Source organism: Grammomys surdaster, unplaced genomic scaffold, assembly GCF_004785775.1.
Source record: "Grammomys surdaster isolate TR1022 unplaced genomic scaffold, NIH_TR_1.0 125635, whole genome shotgun sequence".
NCBI classification, from domain to species: Eukaryota; Metazoa; Chordata; class Mammalia; order Rodentia; family Muridae; genus Grammomys; species Grammomys surdaster.
Genome location: NW_021620473.1, coordinates 775,160 through 796,141, shown reverse-complemented (window position 1 = coordinate 796,141; position 20,982 = coordinate 775,160). Strand labels below are relative to the sequence as shown.

The 20,982-nt window shown below is 46.2% G+C and overlaps 1 protein-coding gene across 3 annotated transcripts in view; it reads right to left on the bottom strand.

Moving 5' to 3' along the window:
• Positions 1 to 20,982, bottom strand: part of Nav2 (neuron navigator 2) — a 245,947-nt gene that overhangs the window by 175,736 nt on the left and 49,229 nt on the right. For all 3 annotated transcript variants that reach the window (XM_028787457.1, XM_028787459.1, XM_028787456.1), the window contains exon 5: positions 14,239 to 14,405. In XM_028787457.1, coding sequence (XP_028643290.1) covers positions 14,239 to 14,405 — 167 coding nt within the window. The remainder of the gene's footprint in view (positions 1 to 14,238; positions 14,406 to 20,982) is intronic.

The following is a 20,982-nucleotide window of genomic DNA, read 5'->3' as shown; positions in this document are numbered from 1 at the left end:
GGGAGGAGGAAAAGATGTGACAGGAGGAGGAGGAGGGGGCAGGAGGACAAGGAGGGGCAGGAGGAAGAGGTGTAGGAGGAGGAAGAGGAGGGGCATGAGGAAGAGGTGTGGGAGGAAGAAGAGGAGAGGGCAGGAGGACAAGGAGGGGCAAGAGGAAGAGGAGGGGCAGGAGGAAGAGGTGTGGGAGGAGAATTGCTTCCTTGAAGTTCACACTTTGCATTCTTTTGTCTTCAAAAAGAAGTGAGAGAAGAAAAAGACCAGCTCAAAGCCATTCCTCAAGAAATGTGCTTTCCAAGAGAAAACCCACAGGACCCTCGACCGCAAAACCACAGAAAGCCATGTGCTGTTCAACAGCCAGGAACCTCCCGACGACCCCAGAAACTGTGCTGCCCAAGGACAGAGAGTGTAGGCTTTATGCCTACTCCCCTGGCTGCCGAAAACTAGGCTTCGTGCCTGTCTGGAGGGAAGGCCAAAGAACAGTGCCTTGGCCCTCCCTCATGCCGGAGCTAGCCTTTGGTGCTGTGGATTCGAGGGAATGTCAGCTACCTGCTCAGAGTTCCACCTGCTGCTGGACCATCTGTGACTGGGAAGGGGATATTTTCCTACTCTGGAAACCACGCTCTACTCTAAGCTATTCCATAATGTATAAAACAATAGTTTCTTGGGCTGTGCATTGCCCTAGGAGACTCCATTTTATAAGTATCTTTTGCCTCCCTTATAAGGGATGAGGATGACTGCAAACCTGGGGGCACCTAGAACCTGAATCTTTTGTTAGGTACCACCCATCCAGCACACACTGACATACTGATAACTGATGTAGTCCTGGGAATAGAAAGGGAGCCACCCTGTAAGATTATTGGGGTGAATTGAGACTATAGGGGAACATGGCATTTGTCATTGAGCCACGAAAAATGAGTTTATGGCTCTTTGATAAATTCTAACACTGTAGAAGACACAAATGTGTCCACCTATGTTTCTGGTATATTACACTCAGGATACTATTCCTTCAGAATTGGGTTAAAGTTAATAGATACAGGGAAAGAAGATCAAAAAGTCTTTGCCATCCTTGAAGCCAAAGCAACCCTCTTCATCATGGAGAAGTGGAGAGCTAGCACAGGTGAAGTGCTTGAACACAATCCCCCACAGGGAAGGAGAACTGGGGTCGGCTCTCTGCCTGCTTTGCTACAGACAGAACAAGAAACTGTTCTCAAACCACACTATGAGGTGGGACTCGCCACCATAACAAAACACACACATCTAAAGGGTGTGTTCACATGTTTTTGTTGAACACAGAACTGTGTACAGCACTACAGGCTCATTTTCAAACATCTTTATCAAAGCACAAAGAAAAGGTCCACAGCCCCTTGAAATCCCTCTCTGCTTCCTGACCCAGCCTCAGCAAGGTCATGATCCAGCCTCAGCGAAGTCGTGTTCTGTCTCCAGGGACTCGCCTTTTCTGGGCATTTCATAAAACATGAGACTAAAAAGCCATTTAAAAATTGTCATCTTTGCATTTATTCATTCACGCCTGCATTCAATACACAATTATTGAACATTTACTTTCAGCACAAGATGATTCCGGATGCTGGGGCTTTTGACACTGAGTGTGAGGGTGTCATCAACAAAGTTCACCCTTGAGAACTGCACAGAGACGTGTCCCTCCCCATCTAAATCTCACAGTGTCTTACATTTGTGATGTTGGTTGGCCTCATCCATTAGCTGTCGTGGGCTATAGGCCGGATCCAGATGTCAATCAAATAACTGCCCAACTAGAATGTCAAGTTGCAAGTGTAGCACTTGATAAAATAAAACATCTTATTTATTTATATTTATGTGTGTCAATGTTTTGTTTGCACGTACATATGTGTACCATGTGTGTGTCTGGTGCCCATGGAAGCCAGAGGAGGGTTTTTGGATCCCCTGGAACTGGAGTTGGAGTTATGGATGGTTGTGAGCCACTGTGTTGGTGCTGGGAGCCAAACTTGGGTTCTCTCTCTCTAAGAGCAACAAGTGTCCTTAACCACTGAGCCAACTCTCTAGTGCCATTAAAAGCCATTTTTAATGACAGACTTCAGAGGCACCTTTCTAGCTACTCACCAGACTATTAACATTGGAGCCACCATCCCTACATGGTCACTGAGGAAAATTACAATTAGCACATTATGAATTTATATAGTAGTTGACACCAAGTTTGATGACTTGAGTTCAATTCCTGGGACCTGCATGATGGACAGAGGGAACTGACTCCTGCAAGTTTGACCTCTGACCTCCACATGTGTGCTGTAGCATGCATACACCCCTGACCTTCACATACCACACCCTGAAACACACACATAAACAAATGTAATTAAAAGAATCATAAACAAACAAACAAAAACAAAAACAAACAAACAAAAAAACAACCCCGCTTCTCAGAGCTGGAAAAATGGCTCAGTGGGAAGTGTGCTTGGTATACAAGCCTGAGGATCTGAGTTCAAAGCCCTAGAGCTCATGTAAAAAGTTGGGAATAGCTACACCTGCACCTGCAATCCCTGCACTGAGATAGGGGAGCCAGAGTCATAAGAGACTGGAGGGTTTGCTGGCTACCAGCCTAGCTCTAGTTTCAGTGAAAAGCTGTTTTAACAGAATAAGGCAGAGGCAGAGAGAGCCACAGCCGACATCCTTTTCTGTCTTCCACACATGTGTATACCCCATGCAATCACTTACCCTATTTCAGGGACAGCTGGTGGCAAGTATGTCAGACCATGTGCACCTCTGCCAAAAGGTCTGCTTGGCAGGGCTAGCAGAGGACACGGGGGCCTCTGTAGATTCCAGACACTGACTGTCTGAAAGCACTGCTTTCCAGGGTAACACTGCTCCTCCTGGGACCAGAGAGCACACGCACAGATGGAGAATGCATACAAGACAGGTCTCAAGACAAGGAGCAGGGTGTGAGCTGTGGGTCTCCGTGATGTCCCAGCCCCACCACAGGCCCCCAAAGTTCTTTGCTTAGCTAAGCCATTCCAAAAGGCAAGTGTGCCAAAGTGTCTGGAGAGACTTCAAGGAAGCTGGCCTGCACCTTGGCTGTTTGATGGGTTTTGGAGGGTTTCGTGCCAGAAGGTGATCTGAGGGTCTCTCTAATGAGACTGAACAGTTCTGATCAGTGTGCAGTAAGCAGTGGCCATTTCTGTTGCCTGCTGACCAACACTCCAAGGCCAGAGCCTCTCAGCAGAGACCCGGGCTCAGGTTGCACACACCCCTTCCCATGCATAGGGTAATCAGTTTATCTCTGGTGTCTTTAATCTACTCAAATCCGGTCACCAACTCCCAGAAACACAGAGGGGCTTTCAAAATTGTGGATCTGGACTTGTTAGGATAAGCAGAGGACTGACACTTGGGAGTGATGAGAAAAATCAGAGGAAAAAATAAATAAAATTACACTTGAAAGAGCATCTGCTAATCAAAGATTCCTTTGTTCTAAAGCACTGCAGAACAATTACCACCTGTAACCTTTCTTAGTGAACTTCCTCTTCCTTAAAACTCCACGGAAAGCATCTTCTTTATACATCTGCTTTAGCTATTACACACACACACACACACACACACACACACACACACATACACACACGGGCGGGGGGGCAGAGAATGAACCAAACACATGTGCCCCTCTTGCTTGCTTTTCTCAATCAGTATTTTCATCTCCAATTCCCCCTTCACAGCAAGCTGTTAGTTACTGGGAGATTTCAACCATCAATAAGTTGCATTTCTGAGATTCCACAAGCAAAAGCTAACCACGTTGATGTTTACCAAGCGGTGGCAAGAGTTCATTTGCTAGGAATGTCCTCTGGGGACAGGTCATTCTAGCTCTAGATCCCTATTTTGTTTTTAAAGTATTTATTAAAAATTATACATTGACATATAGGTATGTGCCTGAGGCATCCACTCCCTGGGGGATGGAGTTTCCGGAAGTTAGGAGCCACCTGACATGGGCGCTGGGATTTGAACTTTGATCTCCTGAAAGAGCAGCATGAGCTCTGACTGCTAAGCCATCTATCTCTCTAGCCTCTACACCCCTGTTGTTTTTCTTTTTTAAAAAATATCCTTTACTCTGGCTCACTCAGGATTGCTGAGGCAGAGCCGGGAAGTCTGAGGCAGCTTCAGACTTTGGGCCAGAGGCAAGCAGATGAGCATTAAAAGCCTGGGATTTTCAGCTTAGCTTCTGTGGTTTCTTTGCCTCCTTGGAACCCTTTTGACTCCTGTGCACTTGATTTCACTGATTTGAGCAAATATATGCACAGGGCTGCTTCTCTTCTCATGTCTGTTGCAACGCAAAGGTACTTAAAGTTCAGAGTGTTTAATGATCCAGAGTCATGTGGCCTTCATTTAGAGATGCTGGGACCAATCCCTAGGGGGTCCCAAAACCAAGATGGATGATCACCTGCCAACTGCTATGCAAGAATAAGCAGGGGCGTGGGGAATATGGAGACTGTGTCTTCTCATTGGCTGCTGCTTCTGTCATATAGCAGCCTATGGGCCTATGGTAACTGAGGATGTTCTGGCCTCTCAGCTCTGCACAGAGATGTGGGAAATAATGCATTAGGAGCTTATTATCATCTTAACGAGTGAAATCAGTGTCTGCTGACTTATTTGTTGTGTTGGATTAGGAAGAGAGTTTGCAGTCTTCATTCTCTGGGTCACATGCCCCCCCACCCCCAGCATGGCTCTGAAGCTACCCTCATAAATATGGGCAGGCCAGCATAAGAAGACAAGCCATGATGTCCCTTTAGTGGTTAGGTCCAAATGGGCCTTACACATACCAACCCTTTATCCCAGAATTCATCTGAACACCATAAAAACAGTCAGAAAGGAGCTTCTGGCAGAAAGATCATGCAGGGATCACTGGGTCATCTTGGCTATGGCTGTTCTCGATGACCCCAGACACATTCACATGCCTGGGACACCTCTGTAGAAATATCTGGTCAACCCAGAAGCTTGTGGGAAGTAGCACACAGCTATTACTCAAAAGTGTCACTTTTCAGGGCTGGGACGAGAGGGTAAGTCACAAGTGTGTTCTGCCAAGCTCAAGTCCAGAGGGAAACTAGCTCCCACAAGTCCCCTGTAACTTCCGAGGCTGGGAAGATGCTCTGCGGGAAGGAAACACATCTCTGTTGGAGGAACTGAGATGGAATGTCTTGGATTTGACTATGGGATCAATGGGATGGCACGGGTGAGAACCCTTGTCCTAGTATACACAGCCACTCCCACCCCTGCCGCCCATATGTCCTTGGTTTGATTGTGGACCAGATGGACTTAACACAATACAAAGTCATCCTGGCCCATAAGAAAGTCTGTGTCTGAGCCCAGCCTGCCTAACACATGATTGACAGACAGAATAAAGGCATCTCCAGTGCTCAGAAACCTTCAAAGCAGAGACAGGTTTCTTCCCTATAAGGCCTAAAATGACTTGCTCCCTGCAGGCTGGGTTTTGCTTGATGAGTGGTGCCCCCTGCAGGAAACATGAGAAACAGGCCTTTGAGTCCCCAACTTCGGCTATCTGGCCTTAGGAAAAGGCAGAGAAACAAATCCACAAGCTGAGGGTTCACGCATGTCATCTCACCAAGCAGCTATGACAGAAAATGTCCTCTCTAAGACTGCAGAGCAAGAACTTAACCAGTTCACAGCTTATCTGAATTTATGAGAGAAATCATCCCAAGTACACAATCAGAGGGGGAAAGTCAATGCAAATGTCACCAAGGGCATTTCTGCACATTTTCATTTATTTATTTATTTATCTTTTTCCCCTCTTTCTTTCTTTCTTTTTCTTTCTCTCTTTTTTCTTTCTTTCTTTCCTACCTTCCTTCTTTCTTTCCTTTCTTCCCTTCTTTCCTTGAAACAGAAACAAATTCTAGAGTGTAAGTAGCACCATTGAAGATGGAGCACATGTTGGGATGGATGGATGCCTTCACAGGAGGTGGGGCTTAAGGAAAGGTCAGTCACAAACTATGGGTTTTACCGGTGACATTATCCAAATGACAGAAGTACTTCCAGAACCTTCATAAATCACAAAGACCCCACCCTTTATCTGAGATGATCAGCTCATATGCTTACAAACATCATAAAAGCTGTCTGCCGAAACCTAACATATGGTAGCCAGAATAGGGCTGATCTGACCTGCCTGAACACCTCTGGGGACCAGAGGACTCCCTTCCCAAAAGAGTCATCCATCCAACGGGGAGAAGATAGAAGCAAAAACCCTTTATATTTTAATGTGGAGTCAAGAATTGTTTTCCTGTTTTATTAACGTGTGTGTGTGTGTGTGTGTGTGTGTGTGTGTTTTCAATACCCATGTTCTAAAACATCCCAACCATTGTGTGAGAAAATGGGCAAACACAATAAAGGAGACCCCTGCAAACTTTGTGGGTCTCACCTTTGAGGGTGCCCAGCCCGGAAGCACACATCTCTGTGTGGCATCTAAGTTTCTACAGAGGAGTAAGTACCACTCTATTAGTTGATTTTTTATTCATCTCTCTCAACAGACTGTGAGCCCCACAAGGGCAGGGCCTGACACCCCTCTCTTCACTCTTGAATATCAGTGACTAGCATGATGCTTAATACAAAAGAGACTTTGCACAAATGACCTTAGACATATCCAGGGACATCAAGGGTGGGGTAAGCACCTGTGTGATCAAGAGTGGGGTTGTTTACCACACACTGCTTTGCTTCATTTGAAATTAGTCATCCACTAAAAACAAATAAAATCTAGTGAAACTTTCCAGTTAGTAAAATCCACTAATGCCAGCAAAGATCTCTTTCCTTAGGATTAATCCTTCTCCTTGAGTCCCACAGCTGGCTCCCCACCTCAGGGGGAGTGAGTGACAGCTTCAAGGAGGAGGAGCTTAGCTCAAGCCTTCAGTCAGTTCCTTGTTTTTACAGACAGAATTTTTCCTCCAGGTCACTAGGACCTTACTGAACATACTTGGACATTCTTGGGTCTACAGTCACTCTTCCAAGTGGAGGAAAGAAAGCAGGGAAGCCATACCTGGATGAGAACATCCAGACAATCTACAAATCTTAGATTTATCATCTGTAATTTACCTCCAAGGGATCTGATATGCTGCTCTGACCCGTGAAAGCATCAAGGGATGCAATCTGTACATATATATACATGTAGGCAAAAATACCCATACATATAAGACAAAAACAATTATTTCTTTTTTAAAGTTAAATTAAGAAAAAAAGAAGGCTAGGCAGAGATGAGGTGTATCACAAGACTCAGACAGCAGAGGGCAGCAGAGGTTCACTGTCCTGGGCTACTCGGTCAAGATGGTTGTGCAGATTTTGGCTTTTTTTCCCCTCAAAGCCTTGCTTTTCCTAAGCTGAGTCATTAGATGAGGGCCTTGCAACCCAGTTGTCATTTCAGGAAAATGCTATGATTCTCCCATTACAGCCAAGGCAACAGGCTCCGGACACAGAGGGACCTGCTTCACCTTACAAGAATTAGGCAGGCTACAGCTGTGATGCTTAAGCCTGTACTATCATCCACAAAGCTCAAAGAGCCTCTAAACTACAAAAATAGGCATAGGCACTGCTGAAGAATCCAGCAGGAGCTCCTCGGGCCCTCAGTGCAGACCATTCTTCAACACGGCAACTCACACAGACACAACATTGGCAGACAGGCTTACCAACAATTGAGGCTACTGTAGCCACTACCTTAAGACGATATTCTTGCTGTGACCCCTCATGTACAGCATCTAGAGGCCGGATCCCTCCCACACCAGCTGCATGATGGTGTTCTAAAGAACATTTTATCTGATAGGTTGGTTTCAGCCCTAGGAGTCCATCTTCTGCAGAGAAGGGGTCAAGTGCCTTCATGAGAAGCCCATCATGAAGTATGGGCCACGGCTGAACCAGAGAGTCACAGCTCAGTTGCCCCTCTCCCCTCTCGCACCTTGCATTATGAAAACAGGCCTTACATGCCCTGGTTCAGTTCATTTACTCCAAAATAAATTTATCTTTAAATGTAGATGAATACTGTCAAATACATAACTTAGGAGAAAAACCGTTTTTTTTTTTTAAAGAATATTTAAATGGAGTGAACCTACTGTTGCAGATCAAACTGCTGTAAACCTAAGAGGGCACAGATGCCTGAGTGCACGCCCTTTCTAGTGAAGCTTAAAATGAAACTGAACTCACGTACACGTGATGCTTTCTGCCTGACAAAAGGAGCAGGAGAAGCACTGGGGTGATCACTTGCAGATCAGACATACGACAGGCACTCATCTTGCATCCCCAACGCAGACTAACCAAATTGGCATTTTGTCTTCTTATCTGACTCAGTTTCCTTTCCTTTTCCCACCCATTCTTCCTGCTCCCCAAAGCCAGGTTCATTGTCTTTCACAAGGATGGCCCCCAGCGAAACCATAAGCTGGCACACTGGTCTTGAAGCACATGCATATTGCCGGAAAGGCAAACCTGGCCATGCAGCCCTCTTGTCTCCATGGGAAAGGGTTACCCCAAGCACTGCCATTCATAGCTTCACACCCAAGAACTTTCCTGCCCTCTCTCCCCAAGGCTTTCCTGAATTCTGGAGCAGATAAAGAAAATGGCCCCCAAAGATAGCCAGAGAAAACACACCAGACACGATTTTGTTCCCCTTGATGTTTGGCTTTTGTTTAATCCTAGATGTTAAGGACAAAGGCTGGAGTGTGAGGCTTTCATAGCTCTCCCCTGTGTCTGCTCTCCTGGGCAGAAAGAGACTCCAAGCTTTTTAAGAGCCAAGAGCACAAAGAACTGACGCAGGCAAGCTGACTCCCTCCAGGCCCTTGGGCCCTCGGCTACCATCCCGACACCACCTCGTATGCCTGCAGCCCAGGTAAGGGATCAGAACCCGACCCCTTGTTTTCTATGAGCTCAGCTAGCACAAGAAAGAATGAAAACATTTTAAAATAAAATATAATAATGACCTGAAGACTAGCAAGTTAAAAACCACAAAACCAAAGCTGGCTTTGAAGTCCTTGGCTGTCAGTGAGCCCAGTTATCAAGTGCTGGCTCTGAGAATAATTTAAATATAGTTATAATAAAATGGATATAAAATTTCTATGGTTCCCCATTTTTGAGCTCCTGCTGCATGCCAGGCTTGAGTTGGGAACAGGAGATGGGTCCCACTACCTGTAGTGACCCCTCTACCCATAAGTCATCAAATTCTTATTAAGAGTTACAGAGCAATCAGAAAACAGTTTCTCGTGATGTGCATCTAAGAACACAAGGGTAAGAAGAGTAAGAGTCTTCCACCTTTACAGCCTTGAGGATTACAGGAATGTCAAATATAAACTCAGAAACCTGAATTGAAAGGGCAAAGTCTATCAAGTTCAGGGTCAATATTTGCATAGCCATCTTGAAAGCTGACCAATTGACAGTCCATGATCAGACCTTGAGAAACAAGCTCTCTTTCACAGTAATCTAGGTCTCCCTCCCTCCCCCCCATCCGTGTGTGTGTGTGTGTGTGTGTGTGTGTGTGTGTGTGTGCATGAGACAGAAAAGTAGAAAGGAGACTATGAAGGTGGGGGAGGGGAAGAAGAGAGGGTAATGGGAAGTAATGTAACAGGTGATGTGGGAGAAGGGACCAGAAAGAGGTAGACACGGTACAAGAAAAAACAGTAGCGCAGTTGAATATCAGTACACTGGGGCTGGAGAGGTGGCTCAGCAGTTAAGAGCACTGACTGCTCTTCTATTAGACTCAGGTTCTATTCCCAATATCTACACAGTGGTTTACAACAATCTGTAATTCCAGTCCTAGGGGATCCAATTCCCTCTCCTGGCTTCCTTGGATACTGCACAAATGTGATGATACATCGGAATATACGCAGGCAGAATAAAATACACACAAAATAAAAATAAAACTTTTTAAAAAGAATTAGTGTACTGATCCATATGTGTGTGTGTGTATCTCACAATGAAGCCCATTTCTTTTTTTAAAGTTTGTTTTATTATTTTAATTATGTGTATATACGTGTCTGTGTTGATACGTACACATGTGAGTGTGGATTCATGTGAAGTCCAGAAGGTGTTAGCTCCCCTGGAGCTGGAGTTATCGGTAGTTATAAGCTGTCTCGTGTGGGTGCTAGGAACTGAACTTGGGTCCTCTAAAAGAGCAGTGGTGTTCTTAATCACTGCGCCAGTCTTCATCAGCGTCCTAAAAATTCAGTAACCAAAATTTTAAATTAACTTTCACACACAAAAAGTATGAGAGAAATCTGTGGCAAGTAACCTCTCTTCCAAAGATGATTCATGGGAAGTAAATTACACTCAAAATGCCAACTGAATAATTTGGTCCTGTGGGAAAATGTTGTATATTGTTACAACTCAGGGTATCTATTATATTTAATAAAAGAGCCATTGAAGAATGACGAGAGGTATTGACAAAAGCTGCACTTTGGCAGTTGGTGGTGCCATGTGTCACCACAGGCCACAGCTGCCGACCAATGGACACTGTGGAAGGTTCTGTCTCTATGTCTGGGCTTCTTACGCATTCTCCTTCACTCTGGTGTTTATATACTGTCCTGGGGCTGGGGCTCCGAAGCCAAATGCATAATTAATAAATAATACATAATTGGCTCAGTGTATAAAAGTGCTCACTGTGCAAGCATGAGGCCCCAAGCTCATGCCATCAAAACCCAGGCAAAGCCAGATGCAGTAGCATGGGTCTGTAATCCCAGCATTCCCTACAGTGAGGTGATAGGGATAGCAGAGTCCCTGGAAGCTTGTAGGCCAGCTGGTGAGGAGCAAGAGACCCTGTCTCAGACAAGGACCTACACTTGATGTTGTCCCTTTATATGCACCGGCACACGCATATATGCAGAAAGAAATGGGAGAGGGGAGGGAGGGAAGAACAGGGAGGGAGAGAGAGAGGGAGAGGGACAGGAAGAGAGAGAGGGAGAGACAGATCTTAAAAGAATAATTTAGAGTTTGAAATTTACCAAAGCTATCTTAGACCATGGGCCAATCAATCACTGTGACAGCCACCAATGTGGACTCTCTTCTCACTGGGATTATGTGGACACTTTGCATGGACTCCACCAGTGTGGACCCTATTTTGGAGCGGTGAGCCTGTGGAGAAGTACCTGGGGGAGCTTGCCAGCACCTTCAATGGCTGTCTGCATCTTTCTGAGTACAGAAGCAGCGGTGTGGCTTGAGATGCTCTTTAAACGTGATCTGGAGCAGATGCCCTGGTGACCGCTACCGATGAGCACTTCTGGAAAGTGAGTGTGGCTTCGTAGCTGGCCAGGCCTTTTCCTCTTCCAGGGCCTTGTGAAGACTTTAAGTTTTGTAGTTTAATCCAGCTTGATCATCGGGACATAGAGCTCTATCTCCAGACAACCTTCTGGAACATACTTTAAATGCAACAGTGGCCTTTGGTCCATACCTGATGCTGGTTTTCTAAGACAATCACCCCCTACCTCCAACCCCATGAGGGGGTTGCAGCCCAGAAATCACAGTAATTTTACAGCTGCTTCCCAGAAATGACAGTTATCTTCTGCTCTCTCTGTCAAGGGTCACAGCTCCAGAATGACCAGCAAGGCTTACCCATCATTATGGCAACCTTGGACAGGTCCATTACAGAAATTTCGAAAGTGAACCCAGTAGATCTGTTCTCAGATCAACACTAGGAAAAGTTTTTTTTAGAGCAACTCACTCCTTCCTGAGCAACAAGGGAAAGCAAGGCAGTTGGGATCACTTCAGACTCCTCCCCAGAGCAGAATGGGTTCTTACAACTCAAACACCTCTGCTATGGCACACATGGGAACTACTCCTCCCTGTGTGCCTCTGCAAAGCAGCATCTTAGGCCCTTAGTTCCCACAACCAGCTTGATGCTAGTCCCATCCCAGTTTCTACTCATGGTCACAAGCAAATGAAAGAAAGAGGTACCACTATATTCTCCTCTACAGGGCTTAGAGTACCCACTAGACTCATGGTGCCATGTCAGAATCCTGGCGCACAGCCCAACCTAGGTTATTATTTTACAGTTCTGTCTTCTAATCACTGACCAACCATGAAGTGACATGCTTACAGACATTCTTAATCAATTGACCCAGGATAACATGGACATGACACAATGTTAGTCTTCTAACCCTGTCTCCCAACAAGAAGAACAGAGCAAAGAGGTGATGCAGCTGACCAAGACCAGAGGAGGAGAGCCACCAAGAAGCTGAATAGTTCTCCCGTTAACAAGGCCCAGTTGCAAGGACAGCTGAGCATGCTGCATGCTACAGCACTGCAGTGGTCCCACACATGGAGGAGAAAGTGAGGTGGCTGGTTTTAGTCTCAAACCCAGTGGAGTTCTTACTATACCAGGTCATTGACAGCCACCGTAATGGCCATAAAGTAGGCCAGATTTATCAGTGCACCATGTTAAAATAATCTGCATTGTTTCAACATTCATATATTCATATCCCCTACCCCTCTACCAGTAACTTCACCCCTCCCTGCCTCTGTGGCTGTAGCAAGTACCAAACCTTGGTACATGTTTGTTTCATCCTTATAAAGTATGGATAAGTGAGGTTGTGACACGGGCAAAACGAAAAAGAAAATAGCTTTTTCTTTTGAAGTAAAACCCAAGACACTTCTATATGTGAGTGTGTTGTATTTATATGGCTGCACTGTGAAAGTTCTGGAAGGGTATGCACAGTTTGCTTTATACTGGTGCTTGTTAAGAAATGTAAAAGAACTTTAAAAAATATGTGTTCTTGTACCATTTTGCAAACAGATGTGATTTTTATATTCCAAGCACACATGTATGGTTTTTAAAAATATTATTTAATTGTTTTATTTATGTGAATTTCTGTATGTGGGTGTGTACATGTGAGTACAAGCATCCTGAGGCCAAGATGAGATGAGAACAGGATGCCATGGAGTTACAGGTGACTGTGTGCTGCTGGGGACTGGAACTTGAATCCTCTGCAGAAACTGCATCTGTCTCTCCAACTCCTCCAAACACAATGTTATAAAGAATGCCGCTTAGGCACGGGGAAGTAAAAAAAAGAAGAGGTGTGGGGTGTGACTCCATAATACATTTGTCTAGCATGAGAAGGCTCTGGATTTCATCTCTAGCACCTCAGAAGTGAAATAAACAGACCAAAAAACTATATATATTAAACAAAAGCTCTCAATTTTTTAGTGTAAGAGACACCAGGGTGCAAGATCACATAGATGTGACTGAACCATATATCCTAGATTAGATTTTAATACTGGTTTCAAGTTCTTGGTACCTTGGTTGAGAAATATGTTAGCCTCATAAAAAATAAAAATCCCCTCTCTTTCTAAAGGGGGAAAATGTAACCATTAGAAAACTCTCAAGGGAACCAGGCTCTGTATCCCAAGTGGTCTTGGTTTGGGGAGTAGATAGGATGGGACCAAGTTCATTCACAACATGAGGACTGCCCAGGTTCCTAAGCCACTGCAGGGACCGAGGAGCAGGCAGCATGCTGTGGCTCAAGGGGATGGTGTGACACGATCCACAGTAAGTTCCAGGACACTCGCACACTGCCACCAGAAACACTTTTGAGAGACTGGCTTTGGTTCCCACCCTCACTGCTTGGCAGGAGGGTAGGAAGGGCTTGTCTTCCATTGAAGACTTGTCCAACTTGCCTTAGTTTCTCGAATGTCTTACAGGCCTATCCAAGCAAAGGTTCATTTTACTACCTTCTGTGGAGGTCTTCCACAAGCCACTCACCTTGCTTTTTCTCCATCCTAAATGCTCAGTGCCATAGATGGTCAGATACCATTGTATCATCACAACCCTAGGAACGAGGCTGTCTGCCTCTTATATGTAAGCCAAATGCTTCACTGTAGCTGACCCAAAGGGGAAAAATGTCCACATTACCAATGCTCCCTCACTTCATTTCTAATGACCCCCAAAGCAAGCTCCCAAGAAACTTGCATTTCTACTGCATAGCATCCATGAAAATTTATTCTCAAATTTCAAGTGGCGTCTTGTTTCTAATCTGCAGCCAAGTGTCTTAGGGGCCATGGCCAAACAAGTAACTTATTCTGGCTGGCTGGCTGGCTGTGAATATAACAATGCTTTCCCCACTGTGTTAATGTCATTGATAACAACCTTCTTGCTAAGCATGTGTATGTTTGAACCACAGTTATGTATCTTTGTTGCAAGCTCGATCTTGACCCCACCCCAACTCACCCAAAGGAATCGGACAGGTCTGCTAAGAGACAAACTGACAGAGGACTCCAGAGAAAATGACTCACCTTTCTCATGGTTACTTGGTGGTGCGGGTGGGGGTGGAGAAGTGACAGGCTTGGACTTGTCGTAGTTGTTAAAGCTCTGGCTCCGGCGGTTGTTGGCAGCAGCTGACCCTCCACGTGTTTTGGCCTCGCTGCCTGCAGTGGCCACCCTTGCGGTAGGACCTGGGAGTCTAAAATGCAAGAGCCAAAGAGTAACGCAGTCAGTCTTAGGAATATAGCAGTGTCCCAAAAAGAACCGCGACCATGCAGGAGATCAGCAACAACAGCGGCAACAACAAGAAACCAAACAAACTCAGACACCGGGTCTGTGGAGAAGGATTGCACCAAACGATTTGGTGCAATACAGCAAATACTTAGGCTCATAATGACCCCGGGAAAGCCCACCAGCAAACTGGGAACATGATTCCTTAAAGAAGAAATTTGAAGGAATTTGCTGATGAGAAATAGAAGACCCATCTTCTTTATCCTCTGAGACAGGTGTTCTTACTTTTCAATGAGCAAAATACAACATCCCTGGCTCTATCTGGCATGGAGCATAATGGCTTAACCCTGAATTACTTTTCCCATGTGCACTGTGTTGGAAACAGCGTTTGCCATAACCCAGGGGTATAAGCATTAAGACAGGGATTCGGTTTACAACAGTAAGACCGCTCAAACCCAACACATCTGTGGTGCAAACTTGAGGCCTGGCTGACAGAGCTGGTCTGGCTATACACTTTCCTTCAACACCTGACAACCCGTCTCTGTGGCATCCCTTTGAGGCCGAGGCTCAGCTTGTCTCTGCAGTCAACATATAAAGTCATAATTCTATCTGTAAAAACAGCAGGCTTCAGTTAGTCTCAAGACAAATACACATTTTCCCTTTAAATAAAACCTCGTTTTGGGTGGTTCTGAAAGTAAAGCTGCCAGATTTCTTTGTAGTGTGTCTAAAGATGTCAAGGAGTATTCCCTAGAGAGGTAAGGGGAAAGACTCCTCAAATCAGAATTTTGGTCCAGGAACTTTCTAAGCAGGCTGTTTCCAATAATTAAAGTTGAAGGATGAATACATGATGACATATTTAGTACTATCTTTCAGTGAAAACCCACTGAGCCGTGTTTAAAAGCAACCAGAGTCTCGGCTGACCAGCATTAGACCCAATGATAAGCCTAAGTTTTCAACTCATAAAGCTTTCAGCCTTCTCTTTCCATGTGATTCGGTGAGCACCAAAGAAGCCCAGAGTCTGGAAGCGTTTTAGATGCAAGCAGCAAGGGCTTTAAACTTTTTCTTGTTGGCTCAGCAAGAAAGATGGTTGCGGAGCACACAGAGAACATGAGCCGGTGTGAAAGGACTGTAAAAGCCATCTAGTTAAAAAGCTGGATGGGTCTTGACTGGGAGCTGGGGGGTGAGGTGGGGGGAGAAGTTCCCGCTCCCTCCTCCCCCCCCCCACCTCCGCCACCAGCCACACTGAATCTTGAAGGCATTGCTTCCTGCTGTGCTAGGAGCATCTGCCCTCTGTGAATTTGCAACCTCTGGTTTGGAGAAATTCACTTCCACGAAGATAGAACTGGTACAAATCCCCAGTGGTTCCAGCATCTGGGGTGGGGGTGGGAGGCTGGATGTGTCAGTGCAGCTAGTCAAGGAGATCCAGGGATCTCAAGAGTCCTTAGTGTCACTTGGATCTGTTCCTGATGCGGTGTCCTGCAAATCTTCCATGTTAGGTGACGTGGCTTCACATCCATTGGTAGGGCAGGTACACACAGTGACTGTTGGGTCTGATTGATTTAAGCAGCCATAGTCTGCAGACGTATTTATCCCTACTTATAGGACTGGCAGGAGGAGGATTATGGACTTGTTCCAAGATAATATCACAGCAGAGGTATTCTGTGGTACAATCTTCAATATGGGGTTGGAAAGAGCAGGGGGAGGGGCAGCACAAAGCAGCAAAGTGGACAAGACAAAAATCCTCTCAGGGTTGCTAGAGAGGCTCCACTGCCCACTCAAGGCTAGACCACAGGAGATTTTTAGAACAGCACAGAGGCAAGTCATCTAAGCACAGGATAGGGTTGATCTTCTGGGGACAGTGTGGTGTAATGGACAGAAAGCAGGCTTTCCCACCCACAGGACTCCAAGGCAGCCTCACATCTGACATTCATCTTCCTCATCTAAAACTCTGGAAGAGCAGCTACCCAATGGATGGCTGTACATCTGACATGGGCTGTACATTTGTACCTGGCCTGTAGTGACTACTCGCTGCCGCAGAATTCCCCTCTCATCCTTCCTGCTTGGCCCAGATTTGTAAAGAACTAGACAGCATCATAAAGGGACCACACTATGGTGCAGAGATAAAGGAAGCAGATAGACTTACATGCTGAGAAGGAAGGAAAACAGAAGTCAGTACCAGATCAACATTTTGAAAGGGGTAAGATAGGCCTTGTCAAGCAGGGCTCTTTTTCTTGTTAAGGAACATCTCAGAAGAGAAACCATTTTGTCTGTGATGGAAAACTTGCTCTGGGGAGCCTCACATGGGTGAACTAGTACCCATTTGGGACTAAGAAAAACAGTCCAGGATCCCTCGTGGTAACCATGGTTCAGCGCTCCTCTGATGCTTGAAATGATTCCTCTGAAGTTCATCCATCTGACGATTTTAACAAAACTCACCTCTGCAGGCTAGTTCTATGTCAACTTAATACGGGTGCGAGTCATCTGAGAGACGGGAACCCTAACTGATAAAATAACTCTGTAAGACTGGGATGCAGGCAAGTCTGTAGGGCATTTTCTTAATTAGTGATTGGTGGGGCAGGGTCCAGCTTGTGGGCTGTGGAAATCAGGCTGAGCAAGCCAGGATGAACAACAAGCCGGTAAGCAGTACCCCTCTACTGTCTCTGCATCAGCTCCTGCTTCCAGGTCCCTGTCCTGTTGAGTTCCTGTCCTGACTTCCTTCAATGATATAGAAATGTCAGCCAAATAAACCCTTCCCTCCTCAACTTGCTTCTGGTCATGGTGTTTGATCCACATCAATAGTAACACACCATGTCGTATACAAAGACCATGAAGAAATGTATGTTAGGTAAGAAAGAAGAACTCAATCATGAGGAAACCAAGGCAGACAGTGTGTGCAAACAGTGTGTGGCAGACCCTCCAGACAGTGTGTCAATCTGCAACTGAATAAACTTCAGAAAAAATTTTAGTATGAGATTTCAAGTGCGGGATTTCAAAGTCAAGGGCAACCACGGTGTTCTAAGCAAGGCAGCTGTGTGATCACCGGAAAGTGTTTTACTGCCTACAGGAGGCAGCACTAGTTGGTACAGTCCTCCCTGGATCCAAAGGAGCCAGTTGACTCCAGCTGACCATCTAGGTGACATGTACGTGGATGCAAAGAGGCAATTAACGGAAAGGAAATGATGAGTTTTTAAAAAAGAGACCCCAGAGCAAGACCCAGATTTGGCATGTGGACAGGGACTATGAATGGAGGCTCAGAAGGCATAGCACGCTACACATGACGAAAGCTTGCAGAGAGCAGAGGTGAAGCCAGGCATGGTGGCTCACACCTGTAATTCTAGATACTCAGGAGGCTGACACAGGAAGAAGAGTTCAAGGCCAGCCAACACAACTCAGTGAGAACTAAAAAGAGGTCTAAGGATCTCGCTCAGTGGTAGAATGTATCCAATGTGCATGCAATGTAGACTACCACCAAAGTATAGCTAGCCATGGTGGCTCACACCTAAAACCCTTCACTGATGAGGCCGAGACAGGTAGGCTGTCCTGATTGAATCCCACCCTACACTACAAAGCAAGACTCTATGTCAAAATAAAGCACACTAAAAGAGGGCAGAGAAGAGAGATGGAGTGTGATGGTTCTTAAGGGACAGAGTGGAGTGAACCAGCCAGGGAAAGTGAACAGGATCAGAGGAAGGAAGACTTTGTGGTCAGCCTAGGAAGCCTGGACTCTGTCCTATCCCTCAGGACTGAAGCATTAATTAAGGAGGCCGAGGGCAGAGCTGGAGCTAAAAATAAGAGTAAGTCTTCTTTACCAGTGACACAGACCCATGGCCTCACACAGAGGCTTGCAGCCTCTGGCTAAACATTCTGCAGTTCATTACTATTGATGTCCTCGTGCATCATGGGAACTTGGATCAACCCCAGCCTGGAAGCATGTGCTGTCAGTCGCATCAGAATCCTGCCTTGTTGAAGAGCCAGGTCTGACCCACAGGAACAGCTGCAGGTGGCATGGCAGATGCTGCCCAGTGCACAGCCTCACTGAAGGAAGTCAGTGGGAGGCAGGCGGGCAGGTCGGCCCTGTGCCGTTCACAGTACCAAGAGGTCCCAGCGGCTCTGCAAGTACAACTTCACTTCTGATGATCATCCCATGTCCAGCTTCAAATTGACAGAAGGCACAGATGGGTTTTCCCCAAACATTCATGGCACTTTAAAAACATTAAATTTAAGGGAAGTGCTGTGGAAAGGTGGGAGACAAGTCTTGCTTCTTTGAGAGCCACAGTCAAATTCTCTAAAGTGTGTCAAACACCAAGCAGGGGATTGAACTCATTCCTGGCTTGGAACCTACAACCAAGCCCCTGTGCCTCCCCTCCACACGCTGTACGTGCTGATGGTAAGAGCGCCGTTCTTCTCTCCCAAACCACTTCAAAGGATGGGAGTGTGGAGGGGTGCCCCTCCCAGGAAGCATGGCAGCTTGTGTGCACATGCTGGGGGTGGGGAGCCCAGGATCGGAGATGCTTTCTTGCCAGACACGATGATTAAATGCTAAATCTCTCATTTCCACGGCATCTGCTTTTCAGCAGCTAGGCAGAGGCCTGATTATCCCACTAATCTGATTCCACTCTCCAAGATGGCCAAGACGGTCATACAGGGATCCATTCAGCCTGGCTGCCATACCTGACCTAGCTCAACTAGGAAACCAACATCACCGATGTATACCTGCAATTTACTGTGCACCAGTGATATTCTAGTACTGGAAAAGCCTTTTTCAGAATCCTCAGGACACCGTGTGTGAAGTAAAGTAGACACATATATATGCTCTTAAAGATGAAATCATTCACCCAGGCAATGCTAAGTGGCAGCTATACCATTGTGTCGCCATGCTTTCCTGTCTCCTGTGGGCAGAACATGGTGTATGCCTGTGACTCTACCAGAGACGTCAGGGAGAGACAACATGGTAGACTGCAGAAGTGCATGAAGTCCACATTCAAGGGTGAGGCTTCTTCTGTTGAACATCCCTGGGGCCCATTAAGGTACTTGGTGCTGGCAGGAATCTAATCAGTATTTACACTTCCACCAGAGACTTGTTTCTAGAGTTCTGGGGGCAGATGGCCTACTCAGCCAGAGGGGGAAAGGGGTGTCTCCTCTGCCAACCAGAGTTTACTGCTGTACTTAAGGGTACTTAATCAGCCTTAGTCCTTATCAGGGCAATGCTCAGGAGTAGGTTCTGTGAAGAGGGGAACCCGGGAGTATGAGTCTGTCCCTTTGTTGGCCTCAGCAGAGACAAGGTGCACTCAAAATGCACTCTTGATGAGGGACTCAATGACTCTGAAGGAAGCCAGACCTTGGCTGATGGGGAAGCTGGAAGCTCTGTTCCTGGCACAGGCTTAGGGTGGGGTAGCTGCACCCTTGTCTTCAGTTCTTCTCTTCCCCTGCCTCCATACAGCATCTGTGCCAATGAAGGGCAGGCATGTGCTTCCAATCAGACAGCTTCTCAGACAGCTCCCTGTCTTCTTCTCTTTTGGGACAAAGCACTGGGTTTCCTGGGAGCAGACACGGGTTCCTCCAGGATGCCCCTTCCCTTTAACATGTACGGACATCTGCATGATGTTCAGACTCAGTGGGATCAGCCTGCTGGGTCAGGGGATCCACTCCAGCTGCAGCGTCCTCTCCATCATCAGGGAAAGCAGTCTCTTATGGGTAACGTGTGCATGCTGTGCACCGCAGCACAGGACCTTGCGGTTTCTCCTGCACCAGTCAGGACAACTTTTTCAGAAAAAGGAATTAATTATAAAAGGTTACTAGAGCCTAGCAAAGGGGACAGCTGGCAGCTCGTCACACTGGGCTGTACATGGATGAAACAAAGGGCGGTTTTCCTTCACCTTTAGGAAACAGTTCCTTGGAAAGTAAACATAGCATCAGTCATCAAGGGAAGATTACCCATGTGCAGCTTCTCTTGGGTACTGCAGGGGCAGTGTGAAGGACTAGACTGAGGCAGGGGCTGAGGCAGGTTTGACAATAACTACACAACATCAGAATACAAAAGAAAGAAAGAGTGGCATGGCCTAAGGGTTCTGGGGCAAAACAACCCAGGCTCTTTCCCATCTTCTGTATAGACTGGGAGCAAATGGTCACACTTGTGAATAGTTTCCATATCTGTAAAATGGGGCTATTAACATGACCTACCTGGTTACCTCGATGGAGGCTGTAAGATTAAATAAGACTGTAGGTGTTACAATGTCACTGGGGTTGCCCATACCCAAGCATGTGTCTCGGGGTTTAGGACAGGATGACTGCACACTAGTGACTGCCCCCCCCAACCCCACCCCGAGAAACTGAGGCATGGTATGCAGGAGAATCCAAAAACAAAGACAGGACATGACAGCCTTCTGCAATGAATTCATATTTCAGATCTCAGCTCACAAGGACACCTACCCCCCAGTTAGTAATTGAGCAACCATGACCATAGCCAAAGCACAGCACACAGAGGAGATGTGGATTAGGGCCGGGATGAAGCAGGGAGCAAATGCATTCACCGTAAGACAGCTATA